Genomic DNA, 22,961 nt, shown 5'->3' with positions numbered 1-22,961 from the left:
TTGTGTGTGTGTGAGTGAGTGAGAGAGTGAGGGAGAGAGAGAGAGGAAAGAGGAAGGGCAGAGGGGTTTTGTCTCCACAGTATGGCTACAAAATGACAAACGCAAAGATCTGTCAAGTACGACTCCATCCTATGGACAAAATATCTCATTTTGGAGGTTTGTGGTATATCTGAAAGAACTGACTTTACAGCACTGCAACAGTAGAGCAAGTTTAATCCAAGCAGAATCTGTTACTGGAATTATTACCTGTAAAACAAGATTTATGTGCACTACAAACTGCTACCAGCGCAGTCAGAAAGTGTAAGGACACATTTTATTTTGTGTTGCCTTGGTGCCGCAGTGTGTGGTTTAAAAGGGGTGAACAAACACTGTGTGAGACCTAAAGTGCTTTTTTAGATTCAGTAAACAAAGTGTATCTTAAATATTACAGATACTTAAATGTCTTGTGGTCAACATCTGGCTGAAGTCTAAAACCCAGCAGACACCTTGTGGCACCGCGTCTTTTTCAGTTCTGGGTTCTCCATCAGTAAGACAAGGTTAGTTGGACTGAGGACACATCACTGACTTTGCCCATGACGTTTGGTCAAAAACCTTGTTTATGTTTTTAAAATCACTATCTGCTGCATCACTCTGAAGGAGGGGGGAGCCCATCCATCAGTACAAATAAACAAATAGATATATGAGTTCCTAACAGCAATTTTCCATCCCAAAAATCTTATTACTTGATAAAGCATCAAAAGATGAGTTGAGCTGTACATGGTGTACTGCAGAATGTCACTGCGAAAGGTTAATTCGCGGTCAAATGTAAGCAACACAACAAGCTTGATTCTTTCACAGGATACAGCTTTGCAGACAGAGTGAGGTGCATTTCAAAATCAATGACCTAACCTTAATTCGCCCTACACTCCAAACAGAGAGATGTGTTTTATTATGTTTTATTCTGCTTCCACAGTATGAAATAACCGTGTTCATTGTTAGTCATGGGTCTGAGTGGGTAATACTCATGACTAATGTACCCACAGACACACAAACCGAGGCAGTACACTAGCGTTATCAATGTGAAAAGGGTTTTTGTCTTTGCCCAGGTCAACATTGTGTCTCAGTATTTCTCACATATTTCAGCTAAGTCTGAGGTGGTGTTTTTCCACGACAGTGACAAGATCACCTACAGGTAAGCTGTGGAAACCAAATTTCTGCTTATACAGGGTAGACACACATTTGTTGTTTATCAGATTAATTTTATTTCAGCTGATAGTAAACATGTTGAAGGTGTCAGACAAATGGATGAAAGTGAGAAGCAGAAGTGAGTTTAAAACAGGTGAAAAAATAAAAAAGTCATAAAGGTTATGGGAATTGCATGCTGAGATTTTCCCAAATTCTATTGTGAATCAAACAATGGTGTGTCTGGTTAGAGAGAATATTGGACCCAGTTCAGAGGACTGCAACCTTGAACCCAAAAAAACACAGAAAGAAATCCCAGAAACACACACACACACTACAAGACAGAGGCAGACACACTAACACATGCATGCACGCATGACGGTCTACATGCAGCACAGGACCGGACGTATCTGACAGTGCAGGGAATTCAGTCTTCATCAACAGGATATGATATCAGATCCTATTGCAACCACACAAGGGTAACATTTGGTGGCATCGCAGATGTGTAGTGCTGCCAGTTTTATGTTCATTTGCCATTTTTGACAGATTATTGACCGTTAATGCCAATAACAACTAATCTGAAATGATTCCAAGATTCCCTGGACTGTGGGATCGTGGAAGATGTAAAACACTAACAACCCAAGATCATAATGTTTGACACCAGAAAGACAATTGAGAATTACTAACTGGACTTTTTAACAAACAGATACCTGCGTATGGATGTGTTACAAGGGAACCAGTGGCAAGAGGAGAAAGATGACTGAGGAAGAGGTGGGGGTACCAAGGGCAACGCACAACAAGGACTCCAAAAAACAACAAATATGGGAGGCAAGGAGAGCAGATAAGTGGATGACAAATATTCTTATTTGCTGTTATCACTGATGGAGAATGACGGGGGTTTTCCACTTTTACACCAACAACAAGCTTTAGTTTTTAGGTTTTTTTTAAATAACAGGAATTAAAATGAGGACATGAACAAGAAGACAAAGATAAGGTTGTGACTTACAGAGACAGATAAACAGATGAATCATTGTCTTGTCCTAACTTTCACTTTCACCCACCAGACAAGCTGATACATTTGTTCCTGTTTGTCAGTAATTGTTGGGGTGGTTTTGACTGGAGCTTAGGCAGCTAAATGGCTGCTCTTACTAAGATATGAGCTCAACTACTGTAAAGTGCACCGTGAGAGGGGAAAATCTGGAAAATGGACCAAAATAAGACAGATACTGAACGAAGATAAGTAGGCTGAATCAGTATCAAATGCTGTCCAAGCTTTTAACTTCTTGTTACAAATTCAGTTGGACAATCTTACCAACCTCTTTTTACAGCAAAACACTACCAAATGCAAGAATACAGAGGGTGAGGTAAATCACTACAATCAGCAGCTTGTGACTGTATAACACAACTGCTGCTGATCAATAGTAAAGAGGCAAAACATCTACGATGGCAGCAAGATACGGCCGGACAGGACTGTTGGAGCACTCCTCTTGAAATACAGTGAATGCTCTGTAAAGTTGTGCTCAAAGTATTAAGTTATATGGGGGAGCAGGGCCGGACAAACACCATATAGGCAAAAGTATTAAAACACGTCTTCATAGGGCTGTTTTTCAGGGGTGGGGCTCAGCCCTTTACTACCAACAAAAGGAAATCTTAATGCTTCAGCATACCAAGACATTTTGGACAATGCTATGCTTCCAACTTTGTGGCAACAGTTTGTTGAAGGCCCTTTTCTATTCCAGCATGACTGTGCCCCAGTGCACAAAGCAAAGCTCCAAAAAGACATGGTTGGATGATTTTGGTGTGGAAGAATTTGACTGGCCCACACAGAGCTCTGACCTCAACCCCATCCAACACCTTTGGGATGAACTGGAACGGATACTGTGAACGAAGCCTTTTGGTCCAACATCAGTGTCTGACCTTAAAAATGCTCTACTGCACGAATGGACAAAAATTCCCACAGAAACACTCCAGAACCTTGTGGAAAGCCTTCCCAGAACAGTGGAAGCTGTTACAGCTACAAAGCTGTCTGTGTATTTAGAATGCAATGTGTTTTAAGACCCTGTTGGTGTAGCGCTCAGGTGTATCAATACTTGAGTCTGTATAGTGTATCCATTCCCAGCTTCCCCCTTATTCTCATGATATGAGACGTCACTACAAATTAAATTAAGCCACTAACTGCAAATGAAAATATTTAAGTGTCTTAAAGTGCAGGAAAAACTAGACGTAAGCTTTTCATCATAATTAAATCCTATAACAAAGGCTGTGTCTCACCGCCCACTATAACAATTGGCTTCCATACCTTCTGTGTAGAACTGTGTGTGTGCGTGCAACAACAACAACAACAGCACCCTGTTGATTTAGTTCCCCTCTCCTCAGGGAGAAAGTCTGTTGTTGTCTTCCAAAATACACACACCCACCCACAAGCACACAATGCACTCACTTGGAAACAAACTTGTGGCGTGGCGTTTGTTGCTTGATAATTGTTTTTAGGCGAACATAATTTTGCTAGCCGAGACAGCTAACCCATAACCATGAATCAACGAGATGGTAATGGAGCCATGGGGGCACAAAACACACACACACTCAATATACTGTGGCAATACTACATGAGGAACTTTCTCTCTCTCCCTCCTCTTTTTGTCTCACTTTCTCATCTTTGCTTGTGTCATTCAGCAAATACTATACAAAAAAACCAAAAGGTCTTAAGGAGAAACAAACAAACCAATAAAAGTGAAACTGAATTAGTTTGCCATCGGCTCAACTCCATTACCATTACTTCTCCCTCTACCCTTCCCACAGCAAGCCAGTCAGGTAAATAATCGCCTCGGCTCTAATTAATAAATGCATCATTCCTAATGAGAGGGGCCTGTTAGGCACTGTGGCAACTGCTACTGGTCTCTTTTTCCTTTTGATTTTTTTCCTCTTTTCCTTTTTTTAACTTTTGAACTTCAAACTTAATTTCCACCTCTGAAGCATGCTAATTGCTCTCCCTTCTCAGCTCTATAAACAACAACAAAGTTTTCTCATTTGGAGGCAGAGAAGGGTGTAATGTGCGCCTATCGATCCAAGGGGAAAGGAGATTGCCCCTGGCGGGTCACAAACCAAATGACTTTAAGATCTGAATTGAAGTGGGCCAGGTATATCTCTGGACAAACACGCCGTGAGGATACGATGACAAAGGCTGCGTGTATCTGAGTCATTCAGTGTTGGTTTCAGTATTTTGTTACACAAACACAATGGGACACTTCAGTTCACATTAACTTTAGTGTCATGTAACACACAGAAAAACAAAAAGAAAATCTCATAATTAAGAAGCCATAGTCAGAGATTGTTCAATATTTTTACATGACTTTTGATTATTAAAAAGTTACCAGTAAATTTGATTCGTAAATTAATTTATGATTTACTACACTTTTAGTACAAAAGTGAAAAAGCTACCAATGTTGTGGTCCTGGCTCATTCAAAAACTGACATTACAGCAGTCCAATAGAGGAACAGAAAAGTAATACCTCATAAGCTCGGCTGCAGTGAGAGACAACACCTGCTGTGGTGACAAAATGTCGCACGTCACTGAAACTAAGAAGAGGAAGACCAAAAAGGCCAATGTACACACCATGTATTTCTCTTATAAAGCCCACTTGTTATGAAGGCTCCCCTCCCCAGTGAATAAAACCTTGAGGAGCAATTCCATCACTCATAAAGAAACACAAACATTTATTTACTTTGTATTCTCCTTTTAATTACACCATGATGAGGTCTGACAGCATCCCGGTGAAGTGAAGCTTCACACCGAACATCATGGTGGTGCAGTACTTAAACTGTGATGTGCTGCAACAAACCTGTCTATTTGTCATAGCAGATTAATTTCAGCTCCATTGAGAGGAACTCATTTTGGTTGCTCAGAGTGATTCTATTTCCCCTTTCCTCAAAAAAAAGCAGAGGAAGCTTAAATGTCATGGTGACGAGACGAGGCGAGGTGAGACGGTTTTGAAGTGAGACTAGAAGAAAAGACTGGAAAGGTTTGAAAAGACAAACTGAGCTCAATGATAACTTTTACTGAGAACTGATTGAGATTTGTTTTTCTTAACTGGATGGCTTCTCAAAGGGTAACAGGTTGTTCTTTGTTCACATATGGAGCTTGACGTTACGTGCATCACTACAGTTTTAATATTACTGACAAATAATTATAAATATTTAAAATTTTCCATGACGTCGACTCTCAGTTTGAGGAGTTTCTTTTACCCATGTTTGAATGTTAACTGACAAATTAAGGTGTCATATAAATAAACAGTGTCTGAAAAAGTCAACACAGCCTTAAAACTCAACTAGCCTGATGCTAAGCTGTTAACACTTGACAGGTTTTGCAGAGCACCTGCTCTATCAACAAGGCAACTCATAAACCTTACACAGTGCTTGAATGCTAGCACTGATGTACTGTATGAACCTCTAAAGTAAGAGAAAACATGGAAAGCAGCGAGGAGGAAGAAACATATTGTCAGTGTTCTATGACAAAAAGGCAAAATAACAGCGCTGCCGGAATTATAAAAGAGGAGCACCTTCATTTGCTTAGCAACAGCAGCAAAAAAAGTCACTGCAGGGCAACAACCACAACCAACACGAGGGATTGATTTTATCTCAGCACTTTGCTATTTTTCCGCATTATTACAGATGTTACACATTTTTGAGATTGTTCCAGCATGACTTAGACAGCCTGCACTCAGAAGTGGACCAGTGAGGACTCGATTGCAATTCTGTGATTTTAAAAACAGTGGCTGCAGGATGAGAAGTGAGTAAAATCAAGACTTATCTCTCCTGTGTCTCATCCTCAGTGAAAAGCGGATGGCATCGGGTCCCATCAGCTCATTGTCTGGAGGAGCCGTTCATGTCAAAGAGCAACTCGCGACTGACAGCTTAAGGGTTTTGATCTTCAGAGGAACGCAGCAAAAGCAGCGATCATTCTGATGGCTGATAGCGAATAAGAAACCTCGCAAACGCACAAATGTACACGCACAGTAAAGACACGCAGGGATGTAAACACACACGATGATCATTACAGGTAAAAACAACCTGATGATGGCCAAGAAAGGCTGAACGAATGTAAGAACAGAAAAGATTCAGATTAAGAGATTATGACACTTAACCTGCATGTCTGCGGACTTGGTTTTCCATGTGCATGTGAATGTGTGTGTGTGTGTGTGTGTGTGTGTGTGTCTAAGCTTCTCACCCTGTGAGCATCATTTTCATGCCCTCGCCGTCGTGGCTCCAATTCTTCATAAGGCGGCACCATTCCTTCTCTCCTTGCCTGCTGGTATTCTCTTCGTAACTGTTGGATCCTGTCCACACTAACACACACACACACACAGATGCAAACAAGCACACACATACACACAGGGGAACAAAAGCAAATAAAGTTGGGTTGAGAAATAGGCATTTAGATCACCACATGTCTGGTAATGCTGACTCATTTGAGTGACATGCTGGGATCGGGATTTTGAGAGCAGATTACTTACTCATACTGTCACATTGCAACTGAATCACATCAGTGTTAATATAAAATACATTGAAAACTTTGACTTCCATCACCACCAAGCGGCTGCCCTGATGAAGCCATCTGTTTATGCAAAAGGTGCTTTTTCTCTGACAGAAGCCTACAGAGGTGAAGACCAGACATGCCCACCTGTGTACAAATGTGCATGTGAACACATACTACAAACACACAAGCATCAACGTCATTCTGACTGCCTACATCTCTATCTGCTTTTCCATCTTTCACTTCTTCTCTTGCAAAAGGCAAAAAAACAAAAACATCAGTCACAAAAATTGGCCTTCTCTCTGTCAACAGAGGAAATATGCAGCTCATCAACACTGAACCCTGGGAACCCTTGTGACTCATGCACACACACACACACACACCCATAATGGAAATATGGAAAGTTATATTACACACATATGTACCCATATGAACCATTAGAACCGTAGTGCGTGATGGAAGGAGGAAAAACACATTGATGCACCATCAGACAATTTATGGAAAGTCAGAAAAATAGCAACACACCTTCTCAGCGTCTGTGAATAAAACTACACCTTCTGAGAGGTCAAGTGTGGCATTACTGGTGCTCAGCGTGTGACCCATAACGTGGTCTAGATTTAGAAACATGACGTAGCATCTTCCAGTTGCCAGCAGATTTGCAAGCAGACTTACGGGTAACAATTGCTTGCATACATTTCAAAAGGTACAACTTTGATTCTATTTTGTAAGAATGTATTTTTAAGTTTGTATTTTAAGAGAATAATAACTACCACAGAAAAGCAGCTATTTATTATTCAAAACGAATTAATTCCTACAAAATAACGTGTCTTCCATTCACCAAAACCCTGATCAACATGACAGATCTAAATGTTGTCAGATCTTCGCCTCTAAAATGATAACATTCAAATAAAGCTGAAAATCAGTGAGTTATTTTTCTCTTTTGAAAACACGGTTTCTAATCCTCTAGTCCCTTCATTCACTTTCCTCTCTTTGAAATCCAAACTTTTTTCATGTCCTACTTTCTGTTAAATTGTTTCATTTCTTTAAATCTGTTAAAATCATTAGTTAAAATGTTCATGTGTAAAATCATTTACACATTTCTTTAATGCTAAACGTCTCTCTTTTTTCCATTTGAACTTCCCTGTAGGCGTGGAAGCGACACCATAGACTGAGCTTATTTATGCCCAGTATGGGCTGTCCTGTAAGGAGAAATGCATTGCAGTCAAACACAAAACTAGTCTAAGTGTATGTGTGTATGTGTGTGCGTGTGTGTGTGTGTGTGTGTCTGTTTGGCTGTAGCCTACAGGGGAGTAAAAGAGCCGTGTCAGCAGCAACACACAACATCCACTGTGCGAAGTGTAGATTTGGAGCAGAATGAAGTCAGATGCTAACTGTCCTTGACAAAGCAAAACGCATTTTTCAGCCTCGATTGTTCCATCACCTTGTTTTTCTGTTGCATTTTCTGATACAATGAAGTGACATTATTATGTTTGATCAATTTTAACATAATCCTTCTTCATCATGATGGGGACTACAGTATTCCACAATGTCGAGGGCAGAAAAATACCTGAGGCAAGCTGGCTGCTCATCACAAGGGTTATCACATAGACAGAAATAAACACTCACACTTACAGGCAATCGATTTACATCCCACATCTTCCCTTTGCTCCTCGCCCTCTGACTACGCTGATCTGATTGCATTCGCCTTTGGAAAGCAGTCGTGTCCCAAATACAAAGATGTAAATTTAGCAACACATTTTGCATCGAGGGCTGCATCACGAAAACATACGAAGACAGATGTCTCAACACTCTTGTTGTGTTGTGTGTGTTTTTGTGGTTTCTGTGCCAATGAGAGTTTCTTAAGTGTATTGCATTCTCTACTGTTAGGCCCACTCTGGATGAACTGGAGACTGTGAGTTAAACGTGAGAAATAGAACAAAGGGTTAAGGTTTGTTCAGACAGAACTTGCAGAAGATTTTAAAAGTGGCGTGATTGCATTTGAATCAGCGGAAAGACACAGGAGAATTCAAACAGACGCTGATAAAAAAGAAAAAAGTTCATCTTCAGCAAAAAATTTGCACTTATCCCGAAGCTGTTGTTGGCCGATGGTCAAATGTATTCTGTTCTAATCAATTCCTCTGCGGGCTCGGCTGTGCGTTTTGCTGCGCTGTTATACGTTTATGCATCACAGTTGAAATGATTCGTGTCACAAGGAGTGACACGAATCATTCGTGTCACACACACACACACACCACTTCACCCTCTGCTCCATCTTACTGACACAAGGCCTGGGAGGATAGGGTGGTAAAATGTACACAATGTTCATTTTCTATCCACAGATGCAAGAATGCGCACACACACACAAAAGGTACTTTCTACAATTTCTAACACCATATAAAGGATGATAACACAACACTCACACAAACAAACACATTTATGCAAACATTTCCATGACCACAGACAGGAAGGAAGCTATTGATTAGCTTTAGAGAAACAAGTAATATAAAACACATAGTTCTGTGCCTAAAACATGTTTGCAATCGAATGTTTAATGTTTAAATTACTTAAGCCTCACAGCAAGAATAAATTCAAGCCAGTACGGCATTTATTTTAGAAAAATTTCGTATCAAAGTAAGTCATGTGTAAAGCTTGCATGGACCTGAGCCTCAGTCCAGCAACAGACTCCTCCCTCCCTCCCTCCCCCCCCCCCCTCTCTCTCTCTCTCACACACACACACACACACACACACACACACACACACACAGAGGCCCAGGGAGATCAATCTCTTGCTCTTGCTCTGTCATACCAATAATAATTCCATAAATGTTTAAATCAGAATCGGAAACACGGCATAGCTGTTAATAATGCTGCTATTAATAATTGAGACTTCTGTTCCATTAATAACGCAGTGAGATCTGCCCTAAAATACATCATTGTCCACAGAGAAGGAATATGTCCACGCATTTAAAGCCTATAAATATTTACAATAGAAATAATGCATCTCTTAAAGTAATACCCTTAAACTATGTAACACCCCTAAAATGTGCTTTCTGGGGATCTTTGTCATTTAAAGAAGAGACACTCCACAACTGAAGCCAAGATTAAGTGCGACTTGTGATCAAAGGTCAAGTATATTTAACATTTGTTTTTGAAGACATGATGGGAGATCTGTCAAACTCATTCCATTCAGCGTAGGTTTCAATTCTCCGGACGAAACTTTACCTATTGAAACTTTAATGGCCACATCAAGTGTTATTATATTGAGGCCTGGTTCACTTTAAGCCAGACTTAGTAACTCCATGAATGATTAAAAAATCATGCTGGTTGATGTGGGAAATTCATTATCAACATATCAACCTTGATAAGTTACTGTTATTGTCCTTCCATCAGAAACATGAATGTGAACTGTGTGCAGAGATGGACAGAGACAGACGAAGAGGTGGAAACAATGGTCAAGCAAATGTTTTTAGTGCTCTCTAACAGATGACTTTGAGCTGAAAGGTTTCATAAATGGCCGAAGCATTGTGGTGCAGTACATGGTGATGGATGGATCAGTCTGACCTTGCATGTTCGCGTGTGGAAAAGTGAGAACAAAAATGTTTACAGGAACTTGTTGAATCCCTTTTTGTAAGGAGGTCCACTCAAAGCTCAGTGTTAAAAAAATTAAGTCATCATCCCCGGGAAGCAAGAATGTGCTCTGAAAATTTCGAGGTGATTTGTCTATTATATTTGGATTTTCTTGTGGGGAAAAGTTGACCTGATGTGGTCCCTAGAGAAAAGGTCGGGGGGGTCATCTTAGAGTTTATCCAATAATGGACCAGGAAAAAGGCTTTTATTATGCAAACAGAAACAAGATCAGAAAGGTTCTAGTTGGTAGAAGGTCTGCCAAATATGTAAAACAAGCATGTAAAAGTGAAGATTTCTTCTGTCTCTTCACACATCTGCATTTCACTTCTGTTGCCCTAAAGCCTCTCTCTCTGGCCAGTATTATTTCCATCCAGCCAACAGAAGGACCAGTAAACTCACTGATGTGGTGAGTTTCAGTCTTGCACTTTTTAAAGAAAAAAAAAAAGAAAACAAAAATTGCAGCCAATTGCCAGCACTTTTGACCTTCTGAAAAAGAGGTGTAGGATTTACTTTCATTTGTACACGTCATGATAGCCATTTGGAAAATTCAGTAACTCTTGAAAACATAAACTGCAAATGAGTTAGAAGCTTAAATGGTACACACCCTGTATATAAATGCCCCTTCAAACTTTTCGAGGAAAGTAGAAACTTTGCGGCTTTACATCCTGCTGATGCTGATCAATGCAGCAAAACAAACCAGTTTTTCTCTGAGCTTTAAAATGTCAGAGTTACAGATGAGTCTATTACTTTTCAGTGCAACAGTAAATTAACATTAACTTCCTATTCAAATGAGATGTAATAAAGCAAGAACCTTAAGATTATTTTTAGGCTGGCATCAACAACAGGACACAAACCACAGTCGATAACCGCAAGCGAGCAAAACAGAGGAAATGCGGTTTAATATTGATTGATGATGACAAGACGGAGTTGTAGTCCTTTTCTGTCCACGCGTCCACAAATGTGTAGGAACGTGTCAGAGTGTGTCTGTGTGTGTTCTCCCCAGTGTCTTGTTGTAGAGCACAGGATCGTTATCAGCTGTGTCTTACAAGGATCAACTAGATCACAACCACAGACACAGGTCAATGCATTATCTCACTCTCTCCCATTATCTTGCAGTTCTGTTTTACTGGGCTGCCTGTTCTCACTTAGAAACACACACACACGCACACACAAACACAAACACAGGACTAGGTGCAAGTAACAAAAACAACTTAATCACTGTCAGCCACTGCCTCCCCATGTGTTGGTATGGATATGAGCTTTGTTTATATGATATGTTCTGTCATTTGGACATTTCTCTGATGTATTCAATTTTCTTTCGGCATTTCTCTTTGCTGTGAATCATTCTGAGTTGTAAATATTCACAATTCTGTCAACCTTTCTCCTCAATCTATTTTCGATTTCTCACACCTCCATTCATCCTTTTTCTCACTCTCGCCTCGTTCTACCCGCCACAGTTTATGCAGGTAATCATCCCCACTGTCACTTCCATCCCTACCTTGATAGCATCCATCTCTCTTTCCCTCCCACTCCATCTTAATCTCTTCATCATCTGCTCATCTCCATCCCCTCTGCCCTGCCCCTGCCTCCTTCTTCCCTCATCTCGCTCTTCATCTTCTTCTTCCCCCCTAATCTCCCAAGCGCGTGCCAGGCTCTAATTAGCTGACGAATCCACTAATGAAGTTTGACAACAAAAGATCACCAATGCTGGTAGGTGGGTCAGAGGGAACAAAAAAAAAAAAGAAAGGGGCAAGAATGGAGAGGAGTAGGAGGAGTGTATGTGGTGTGTACGTGATGTCAGGTTGCTCTGTTGCCCTTGTCTCCTCTACAGGCTAACAGGAAGTGACACGTGTTTTTAAAATGCAGCTGACAGGATATGACACCGCTTCTTACACGGCGCCGTCTAAGCAGAGAGAGTAATTAGTGCTATATCGACTGCCATGACATCAATCAGACAAGCTGTCTAAATGCCAGCGTGTGCAAGAGTAGGCAAGCATCCGATTGTCATGACAATCAGTGTGTGGGTAACGTACAGACTGAAAATTGTCTGGCATAACATTAGGTAGACAAGCCGTCGGGGGGTGTGTGTGTGTGTGTGTGAGACACAGAGAGAGAGGTAGTGCTACAGGTGGTAAACTGGCTGGCATAAAATCATGTAGGCAGGATGTCTGGCTCGATGTTCTCTTTTGACTTTAACAGCCGTATGTATGGAGGGAGGCCTGTTTGCCTAATGTCTCCGCCTCCAGACGCAGGTTTAGATTCATTATTCATTGTTGTATTGAAGTGGTTTACTGGTTGCAGCAAAACCAGACAGATGTAGTGTACCTGACTATGACATGTTTTATTTGTTATTCATATTTCCCACTATAATTCTACTAATTAATAATTCTAACTATACTGACGACAGGAATGCTGGTCGTGCCTAATTGAATAGGACGCTTATGCCTTGCAATGGCCTCTTGTTGACAAGTGCAGCAAACTGCAAATATGCAGTAAACAACAAAAATATAAATATACATGTTTTTTTTCATAAGTTGAAGTAAAAGGAATAAGACTTTTTCTGTGCACCACAAAGGCTTATTTCTCTCTGTTTCCGAGCACAAATTCTTTAGGGAGTCTATGTTAGTGAGCACTTTTCCCTTGCCAAGATAATCCATCCACCTGACAGGTATGGCAAATCAAGATGCTGATAAAAAAGCCTGATTATTGCATGTGCGCCTTGGGCTGTTGTTGTCAATCTCAACAGTCTGTACCTGCATTAGAGACTGGCAGGAGAAAACACAAGCAGCCCAAGCGGACTAACTGCATTATTTCTGTAGCCCTTTTAAAAGTCTCTGCATGCCATTACCTTTCAAGTCCTCCCAACTAAATAGCAAAAATAGCTGTTTGTCATTGCCTTTAAAATAATGAATAAAAATGTTTTCTTATTTTCATGCCCCATGTGGTAGGACAACATCGTTTGTCAGTGCCTCCCTAAAAAGTTACTAACTGCTAGTAGGCATGAGAGTGCTTTTCTGTTGTGCATCACACAAGGCAGTAAAGGCAGAATAAATAAAGATATCCGACCGTAACTCTTTTCCAAAAGTTGGCATTCTGTATAGTATACTTTTAATGTGTAGACCGGTTTCAAAGGTTTACTGTTAAGCCATTTCACACTCGATTTCAGCATGTCGAAAAGTCTCTCTAGTCAGGTTTAAGAAGTCACTACAGCTGAACTTCACCTCACATAACCTAACATAACCTCATCTCTCCATTGCTTTTAAATTTACCAAATTTTCTTTGTTTGGTATTCAAGTATTTGAACATTCGGCAGTTTAATTAGATTTAATTGAGCAGCTTTTACTTTAACCAGAATAATTTCACCAAGCCTCGAGCGTGATATCGAATCCTGGACATTACCCAAACTTCTTCCACAAAATCTTCATCCCCAAACATAGGTTTTAAATTTTCTAAAAAATGTGCAGTGATACGTTGAGGTTATGTGATGTGAACGGAAACCTGTAGCATCTCATTAGATAACATAACTATAATATATGAACACTTGTGAACACCATACATCATTTGTGATTCAGAATTAATGGCCGTAAAAATACATTAACCTCTTTTTGACTGGATTCACTGTGATTACATAAAATCCAAGCTCACAATGAGTACTGCCAAACGGAGCCCGAGATACATCATATACTAAGTCTCTAAAAGCAGAGTGTGCATGTTGCTTAGCTACAGGTTACCACCGCTTACAGTGAACTCATAATCCCTGCTGTATATGAAAAATATATCAGAATGAGAACAGGAACAATAAATATCTATAAAAGGAAAATAATGTGAAAAATGTAAAAAGCTACTTCCATCCATGAGCGTCTAACTTTTTGTTTCTTTTGGTGTGTTCTTCTTGTTTGTGTGTGTCCTTTCAAGAGTCCGGATCTACGTGCCCATGTGTCCTTTTACCGTGTGCGTGCTCCACTGTGGAAGGATGTCCTTTGCATGGAATTTATTTTTCATTGAGAACTACTTGTGCAAATACAAGCGCCGGAAATCATAAATGAGGGGAAGAGAGTGCAACAGGGCGAAGAGAGACCTAGAAAGGGTATATTGAAGGAAGGAGAGCATGGGGGAGGAAGGGATGGAGCTGATGAGTGCCTCTCGAGAGCTTCTCCTTATTAGCCGGGCTGAATCACGAGCTTTGAGTCCGGAAAACACACACACTCTGGCCCTTTTTTCGTCTGCTCTCCATCACTTGCCTCCCGCCCACCTCTTCTCATTCCTCTCTTTTAGTCCTCTTCACGTTCTCCACTCCCAGCATCTCAGTTCAGTTTATTCCGTTTTTTTTCCCTCTACTTTCCCATCTGCTTTTCTCAGTCTATTTTGCCCCTTTTGTCCCTGGACATTCACTGACCTCCTTCCTCATTTTCCTTGCATGTCCTCACTCCAACCACCTCGTTCACCGTCTCGTCCGTTGAATTATCCCAAAACATCCACTTAGCCTCTCTTCTCTCTCCAAATCCCTCACTACTTCTCTTTTCTCCTTTTCACTAGTTGATCCACTTTTCTCATTCCTGCAATTATTTGGGGTCCACTCATGTCTGCTTTCAGTCCACAAAATTTGGATCCCCTTATTTTCTCCACCAAATCATCCTCTTCTCTTTCTTTTTCTTTTTAGCGCTGAACATTCACTGACTCTCAACAATTCTGTCCAAATCTCTCTACTTTGCCGCTCCCCTCTTTTCATTTATCCGTTTTCCCTGCTCTGCATAACCTCTGTCACCTTCTCATCTCTGCATCTCTCTTTTCTTCCTCCAGCTAATTCGTTCCTGCAGCCGCAAACACTTACTCCATGCATCTCTTCTGTTTCACCCTTTCACTGGTTTCTTTCTTTAAATTCTCTTCCTTTTTTATTCCTAATCCCACTTAACCTTCCATTTTACCTCCCTTTAGTTCAAAAACACTTAAAACTTCTCTATCAGATCCACTAGGGTCCTTGAATCCACTTGTTTCGCCCAGTTTTTAAATTAGCTGAAAATTCTACATTTTATACATACAGAGTTTCTGTTATAATGTGATATTCTTTTGCAGTATATAAAATCTGCAAAGTCTGTAATGGATCTTTCAGATAACCGATATAAACGTACTGTAGGTCTCCTATGCCCATTTGTCAGAAGAATACCCACATGCAGTACTATTTTAAAGTTCAGAAAAGTAACTTAGTAAAGATTGGGGAATGATTATCTAAAAAAAAAACAACAGTCAGTAGGGGATGGGATGGGCTGTTTTAAGATGCTTTAACAAACAACCAAAGCCGCTGTTTTCGTGGAGAGGACAGTCATTAATTGCATGTCACTTCCTGTCTTACACATCACAGGGGGAGCAAAGAGACAGCAGAACTTGCCTTGGATGCTTGCAGAATTGAATGAAATGTAAATAAAACCTTTACAAATCAGGCCTGTGGGTTGCTGCTCCTGTCGCAGCTCTTTTTTTTTTCGTGTATTTTGTGACAATTTGCAGTGATGCTTATTAGAGTGAGAATCATGTAACTACCCCAAACAAGACACATACTTGTACACACACACGGCCATACACACAGACAGACAGACAGCCACAGCCTCACCAAAACTAATTATCTTCAAGAAGAGAGTGATGTGGAAAACAGCCTTCGCACTGGCCAACCTGACACGCACTAAAAGCTCCCTCTACAGTGTGTGTGTGTATAATGTGTGCAACATAAAGACAGTGGGCATGTATTACTGTTTAAAAAAATGCCTGTGTGTGTGTGTGTGTGTGTGTGACACTCAATGAGCTGAGAGAATGTCTGATTAATTAACACAGAGAAAAGAAAGACTCTCCAGTGACCAGCCAAGCAATGCTAAAAGCTCACCTCTCCTGTACAAGCTCCCTCTATTCTTTGTCTCTGTTTCATCATTCTAACTCTTAGAACACATTTTGGCAGTGCATGTTGTTTCCACTCATGTAATCTGTGAAGTAAATGCAATAGGTAAGGTGCAGTACATGGCGTACAAACCCATGTGTGTCATTTTAGTACTCAAAAGATGCCCCTAAACAACATCTTACCTTTGGGTGTCATACTTTTATCTCAAAGAAAACCTGGAGGTAACCTGGTTGTTATACAGAAGGAATAACATTCACTCTGTGATATAAAGCAGTGAAATGATGGTTGCTCTTCCGGCACAAACAAAGCTAAACTTTCATCGAGTTTCTCGCAATGGCAGATGGTGGGGCGAGTTAAAGCCGATGGCAAAATCACTTCAAACATGTTTATCCTCTTTAGTCAAGCAAACCCCAAAGCAAACACAAATGGAGCAACACCAAGGAGGAAGAGGGAGGGGTGGAGCAGGAACTTTGTCTTTCCAGTAAGTGGCACCATTTTGTTATCAATCGGGCAGATGGTGACTCATCTTAAGATGGTAATACCACTGGATGGTGGGGGCTACTGTCATCTTGAGCTTGGTCTTATTTGTTAACTTCACATGTAAACTGTGAGTTGTGCATATGTACTACATTATAATGTGAAACGTGCACAAGTTGAAAACATAACTTCCATTTTATTGTACAATACTTTACTGACAAAAATGATTCAGGCATGAATCAACACCTGACATGCAACGTTTCGACTGCATCTGATGATTCATATATCACAGTACTATATTGTGCTATTATTTCTTTTTAGGTTAGGAAGAACCTTGGTTTCTTCATTCAAAAAATGAACTACTCTGGTCCTTTCTTTTAATTCTTTAGGTTTCTTTCTTTCATTCTTGACATTATTTGCTCTGCACTTATCTTTCACTCATGCGCTACAGTAACTCCCTCTCTCTCTCTCTCTCTCCCTCTCTCTCTTAAGCTTCACTCCACTCTGGCTTCTCCAGGCTGATTGTTTTCTAATTGGTGGAGTGCCAGAGGTCGTGGTTGTTATGGTAACCTGCAAGGGGCACTTGGAAGAGTTAGGTGGTGGAGGTAGTGGTTAGGCGAGGGTAGGAGGGGGCACCCACTCAAGAAAATGGAGGGCAACACTCTTGCAAGGCTTGGGTGGTCACTTCAGAAAATGGAGTCTCTCTCCCTCTCTCGCTCTGTGTGTGTGTGTGTGTGTGTGTGTGTGTGTGTGTGACATTCTAACTACCTCAGTTTTGTACATGCTGCACAAGTGTGTGAGTGCACAAAATGGCTTTGGTGAGAGGACAAGATGGACTGAGAAAGTGTGTGTGTGTGTGTGTGTGTGTGTGTGTGTGTGCAGATGATGGGCTAAGAATCCTGCTCTCCATTTGGAAATCTTCTCAACAGTTCTATTGCTCGCATCCTTTTTTACTCCCACCCTGGTTCCCTTGCTTCTTCCTTCCCTATGTGAGCCACACAGGCCCCACAGTCTGTCCTGTTAATCACTTATTTTGACTTGTTAACATAGCAGAGTCACACACTAAGTGGGAGGAAGAAACAGTGATACAGCACGTTATTTTTGTGCATGTGTCAGAGTGTGTGTGTGTGTGCTGCTTTGGTCAAAACACATTCATGCCTCCCTGTATGTATAATCTTTACCAAATGTTTTGTGTCTGTGTTTCTGTGTGTGTGTCATGAGGCTATTACATGAGTCTGCATTAAACTCTGCCATGCATAAGGAATTGTGTTGGCTGTGCCCTTTAGAACTGAAGGTGGTGGACTGAGGCAGACAGTGTGATTTATTACTGTGCTGTGGGGTTAAATAACTGTCCTTCCAGAGTTGTTTTGAAGCAAACCACTGAAAGGCATCCCAGCTTTGATGATCTTGTCCACCCACCCTGAAGGTAACATTCGTTGGCGAACGACGCCCATTCACTTCAACACGAGAGCCTGCACGATATTTGAGGAGAAACCCGAGAGGTCAACAGAGGCAAGGCGCCGCAAGCTGTTCTCTCCGGCCACGGAGCACACAACACGGCGGGACAAAAAAGACACGGATCGGTTGTTGTGTCGGAGAGAAACTTTTTGCATTCACACTTAGAGTGACAACAACTACACAACACTTAAGCCATCATTCATCAAAGAAGCTCATTTAAAAGTAGAGGATGTGCCCTGTATATGATGTATATACATGACATGACTGTTCTATTAGGAAGATATCAACTTCTTAATTCAATAGATTGCATTAAAGTGAAAGTGGCAAGTATCACATTTACAAGAAGCTTAATGAAGCCTTATGTCCTGTCCTTATGTCCAACTATTCCATCTGATCCTCATCTTTGAATCAAGACCATTTAAGAGCTTGAATTATTCCCACTGACTGAGCAAACTGGCTGTTTCCAGCAACATTCAAGGGAGGAAGTAAGTCATACAGGACAGTCTAATTTCAGCCGATGGTGTCGTTCCATCCCTTGACTTATTATCATTATCCAACATTATCAAGGATGAAACAGTAGCTGTTTGCTGTCTGGACGTTTCATATCTATGATTGACTCCATGACTTTCTAATAGTCAGCAGTCAATCTACATCTTATGTTCCATCTGCTTGCACGCACAACTTTGCATGTCGTTGGTGTTTTTATCACTGCCTTACCTTAATGTGTGTGTGTGTGTGTGTGTGTGTGTGTGTGTGTGTGCGGGCCTTGCCGAGGTGCTGATGGAATGGAGTCCTTAGTGATTTTGTTTATCTCCATCTCTGGCATATATTCTATGTCTCTGGCCTCCCCTGACGCACAGTAACTCAGTTTCTCTCTTTCTCTCACACACACGCATACACACACACACACACACACTGCTGACACATTACCTTCCTTTTTGGCACCACTGATTACCGTCAGCCAGTACCTGGACTTCCTGCCTGTCTGCATCATCAGGTTTCAGGAAGTGATGACAAATGAACAGCGCTATGTGCCAGCGGCTGTGCTTATAGGTTTCCAAAATTAAGGCATTCCTATACTCGTTATTCTTCTTTTAGGGAAGGAGAGAGATGGGCGAACTCAAGTAAATACATACTGGACAAATTAAACTAAATAATGGAAAACTAACAGCATATCAACAAATAATACATAGCCCAAATAGGATCTCTGGGACTTAATCATTCATCTGCTTAATTATAAGGTTCTTGTATAAAGTGGTATTTTACAAGTTTCAGGTTAGAAACTGAAGCATCGGCTTTAATATCAAATATTTTAAAATGTGTACCGTCGTTAACATATTTAGCTGTACATACATCGTGCACTGCACCACTAAAGAAGCAAAGACAACATATGTACATAATCTAAATTATACTGCACGAACACGGTAAAAGACCATATGGGATGTGTGTGAAAACCTGCACTTGAGGGGTGAAGACCATTTCAGCAAAGCAGGTACATACATACTGATTAGAACAGATTCAAGTATTATAAGCTTAATTATAAGCATTTACTTATATTGCCTTATAGTGCCTCAGTATTGACTTTAGCACAGTTTAGGAAGAACTGGCCCCACTTTCATATACCTGTCTTTGAATTTTTTGTGAATCACATCACCTTGTGATTAACACCAGGTTTAGCAATTTACTTTAGATAAAAATCTTAAAAGATTTCCATCTTTGGAGACAAGGTCAAATGATTCTTTGCACTATCTATGCCGACAGGAAACAATATGAGAAAGACACAATGAAAAAAATATCTATGTCGGTCAAACAGCTTCACTTCCTCGCACGAAGACACATTGAAATAAGGTGGATGTGTGTCTGCGTGTGAGAGTATCTGTACTGGTAGATATATTCAGAAGTAAGTGAACTGTGACAAATAAAGGTAAGGATTGTGGGGCTGAGAGGAACACATCGAGCCCTGCGGTGATTTCTTTTTATTTGACTTCATTTATTTATTTATTTTTTTGCTGGAATACACACACGCACACACACACACACACACTAACAATATGGATGCCAGCGTGCATGTGAGTATGCAAGTGCTCATACTGAAGCTCAAAGCAAGCACAAACAATTCAATCTTTCTTTTTTGTCTGTCTCTATCTCTCTCTTGCTGTCAAAGACACACACACACGCACACACACACACACACACACACACACACACATACACACACACACACACATACACACACACACACACAACCGTACAAACTGGCTTGTGACAGATAAACCTGATTTAAACAGGTAAGGGGCAAAAACAGGGAGAAATATGAAGCATCAGCAAGATAATGTTCCACTGTGCACCTGAAGAGAGACTGTGGAGGAAAGGAGTAAAGGAGAAACCTGGGAGCGTCCTGCCCAGGCCCAGCTCCTGATAGCTCCAGGAAAATGCAGCAAATTTTAATCACAGGTTGCAAAAACGATGAAACCGTACGCATAGCGAGATGTTGCAGATTTTTTCATGCTCCTGTAAGTATACCCTCAGATGGTCATGGAGCCTTACCTGTCATTGGCAGCAGCAGAGACAGGAGGAGATGTGCTTCCGGCTCCCTTTGGTTTATTGACCTTGGCGTACAGTCTATCAAGGGGGTCATCATCAGGGACGGCTGCAGGTTCGTTACCGTGACTTCCATGCCTTGGAAAGCTTGAAGGGCCTTGGGGGGATGGGGTGCGGGCATGGATGTGCTGAACTGTACTATATGGTGGCGCCTGAGGCATGGGCTGCGGCACTGAAACCATATTTCGGTCCCTGAAGGATTGTATTCGTGCATAGTTTGGGTCTGTGTCGTCATCCTCAACATCAGGATATGTCGAGCCGCCACCACCCTGCTGGTCTCTGGACCGCTGGTCTCGCAGCTCAGGGTGCCCGGCCTCGATTCTGACAAAGAGACGGAGGGCCACTTAAGATGACAGAGTTACAACAAGTGCTACCACAAAGAAACATTTTTAAACAAACCACGCAGAGCAGGCCATCAGTTCAGGGCTCAGGAATGACAAGCATGGCACAAAGAGGGACAGACAAAACGGAGAGAATGAAAAGAATGAGGAGCAATAACAGAAAGGAATGGCGGGGAATGTAGTAAAGCGGTTTCATTATGTTCCATGAGATAAGTGAAAAACGATCTGCAATAAAGGACAAAAACAAAAACTGGTTACACAATTCCCCTCAAACTATGAGAAAACTTAAACCTGCGGTGCGGAACTTCAGGCTCCCCCTTCTGGCAGTAAAAGTAGTGACACAAACAATGTTGTCATGCTTATGACACCACAGGTTTCGTGCTTTGCTGTAACCTACTTCATTGCTACAGAAGTTCCCCCTTTCATTTCAATCTCGTCTGTCTCTAGTTCCAATAATACAGGGAGATATAGAGAGATTCTGATAGCCAGTATTATGTGAACTTTTTTTTGCAAGGGCTTAAATGCCACAGACATTCATTTATTTATTTACTTATTTTAAAGTCCCACACTGCAGGATTAAAGCAAAGAAAGTCTTGGTCATCTCATAACCAGAAAGCTCCAAACCTTTCCCTCTCATCCTTCATCCTCTCAAACTCATGGTCACTCAAAATGTCTGATTTCTGTCGCTGCAGAGCTGCTTTCGCCTCCTTCTTCTCGTCTTTTTTCTTCCCGAATCTGGACGGAGAGAAGCAGTGACACAGACAGAAGACAAAAGAATTAGAAATTTTGAAAAAACTCGAAGTAAATGAGGAAACAAACAGAGCATCGACACCATTCGCATAACAAACACACATACCTGAGGACAGATAAAATAGGTAAACAAAAGAACAAATGTGGAGTGACTTCATACAGGTGTGTCTGTAAAGGCAGACAACACCGGAAGTGTGAGTGGTCCAATAAATTAGACAGAGGCAGGCTAAATGGAAAGCTATTGCTTAACACTGGACTCTGTGCAGCCTAATTTAAATTAAAAGACGGCATAAACACAGCAGACTTGGAGGCCTGTTTTAAGTGGCCGCATATCAATAGTCAAACCACACGAGTCAATACAGTTTGTGTGTGGTCAGCATCAACAGCACACTCAGCACTACTGGACATTGGACAAGCCATTACCTGGAGAACACCATGAATCTCACGTACGCACACACACTCTCAACTGACTAAACTTCACAACTACACAAAGGATGATGCCATCAGATTTTGCGGATGCTAGTGAATGAAGAAAGAGAAACGTTTTGACAAATCAGTTGGCCAGTATGGAGAAAAGAGGGTGTGAACGATATAACAAATAACAGCGATCGATCAAATGGTTAACTGAGCCAGTCAAACCTACTAAATAGTTAATATCTCCAACATGCCAACTGTGACCTTATAACAGGCCTTATGTTTTATTTATCTAGTAAATTTACTGATGCATTATTCTTTTGTCTACAGTTCTGCTACCCACTGCTTCTGATGTTTTTGTAGCATCGTTATACCTCCTCATGCGCTGTGCAAAACAGTGTTCATGACCATCATTTAATGAGTACGATTTTGTGTAAACCTGTTTTGTAGTTTAGCCTGTGTGATGGTATTTAAATTAAAGAAATAAACAGACATTGTACTCAGTCTGCTGAGTTATTATGTTTCTTTGAAATGCTTTAATGTGGAGGGGGTGGGGTGGAGGGTTAAGAAGCCTATTCACCGCCCACAGACGGAGGTTCGGTGGGCAATGAAGGGCTATAACTGTGTGTGTGCATTAACAGGGTGTATCTGCCTCACAGGGGACAAGCCTCGCTATAATTACTGATACCTACAGTTAGAGGCTTACCCTTTTCTTCAA

The 22,961-nt window shown here is 41.1% G+C and overlaps 1 protein-coding gene across 2 annotated transcripts in view; it reads right to left on the bottom strand.

Moving 5' to 3' along the window:
• pard3bb (par-3 family cell polarity regulator beta b) overlaps positions 1–22,961 on the bottom strand; it is a 167,326-nt gene that overhangs the window by 37,919 nt on the left and 106,446 nt on the right. For both annotated transcript variants that reach the window (XM_046404893.1, XM_046404894.1), the window contains exons 20-22: positions 21,704–21,814; positions 20,685–21,059; positions 6,386–6,503 (exon numbers count right to left, since the gene is read on the bottom strand). In XM_046404893.1, the coding sequence (XP_046260849.1) occupies positions 6,386–6,503; positions 20,685–21,059; positions 21,704–21,814 (604 nt within the window). The remainder of the gene's footprint in view (positions 1–6,385; positions 6,504–20,684; positions 21,060–21,703; positions 21,815–22,961) is intronic.

The sequence above is a fragment of the Scatophagus argus genome, chromosome 11 (assembly GCF_020382885.2).
Source record: "Scatophagus argus isolate fScaArg1 chromosome 11, fScaArg1.pri, whole genome shotgun sequence".
In the NCBI taxonomy this organism is placed as follows: Eukaryota; Metazoa; Chordata; class Actinopteri; family Scatophagidae; genus Scatophagus; species Scatophagus argus.
This window is presented reverse-complemented; position numbering and strand designations above follow the sequence as displayed.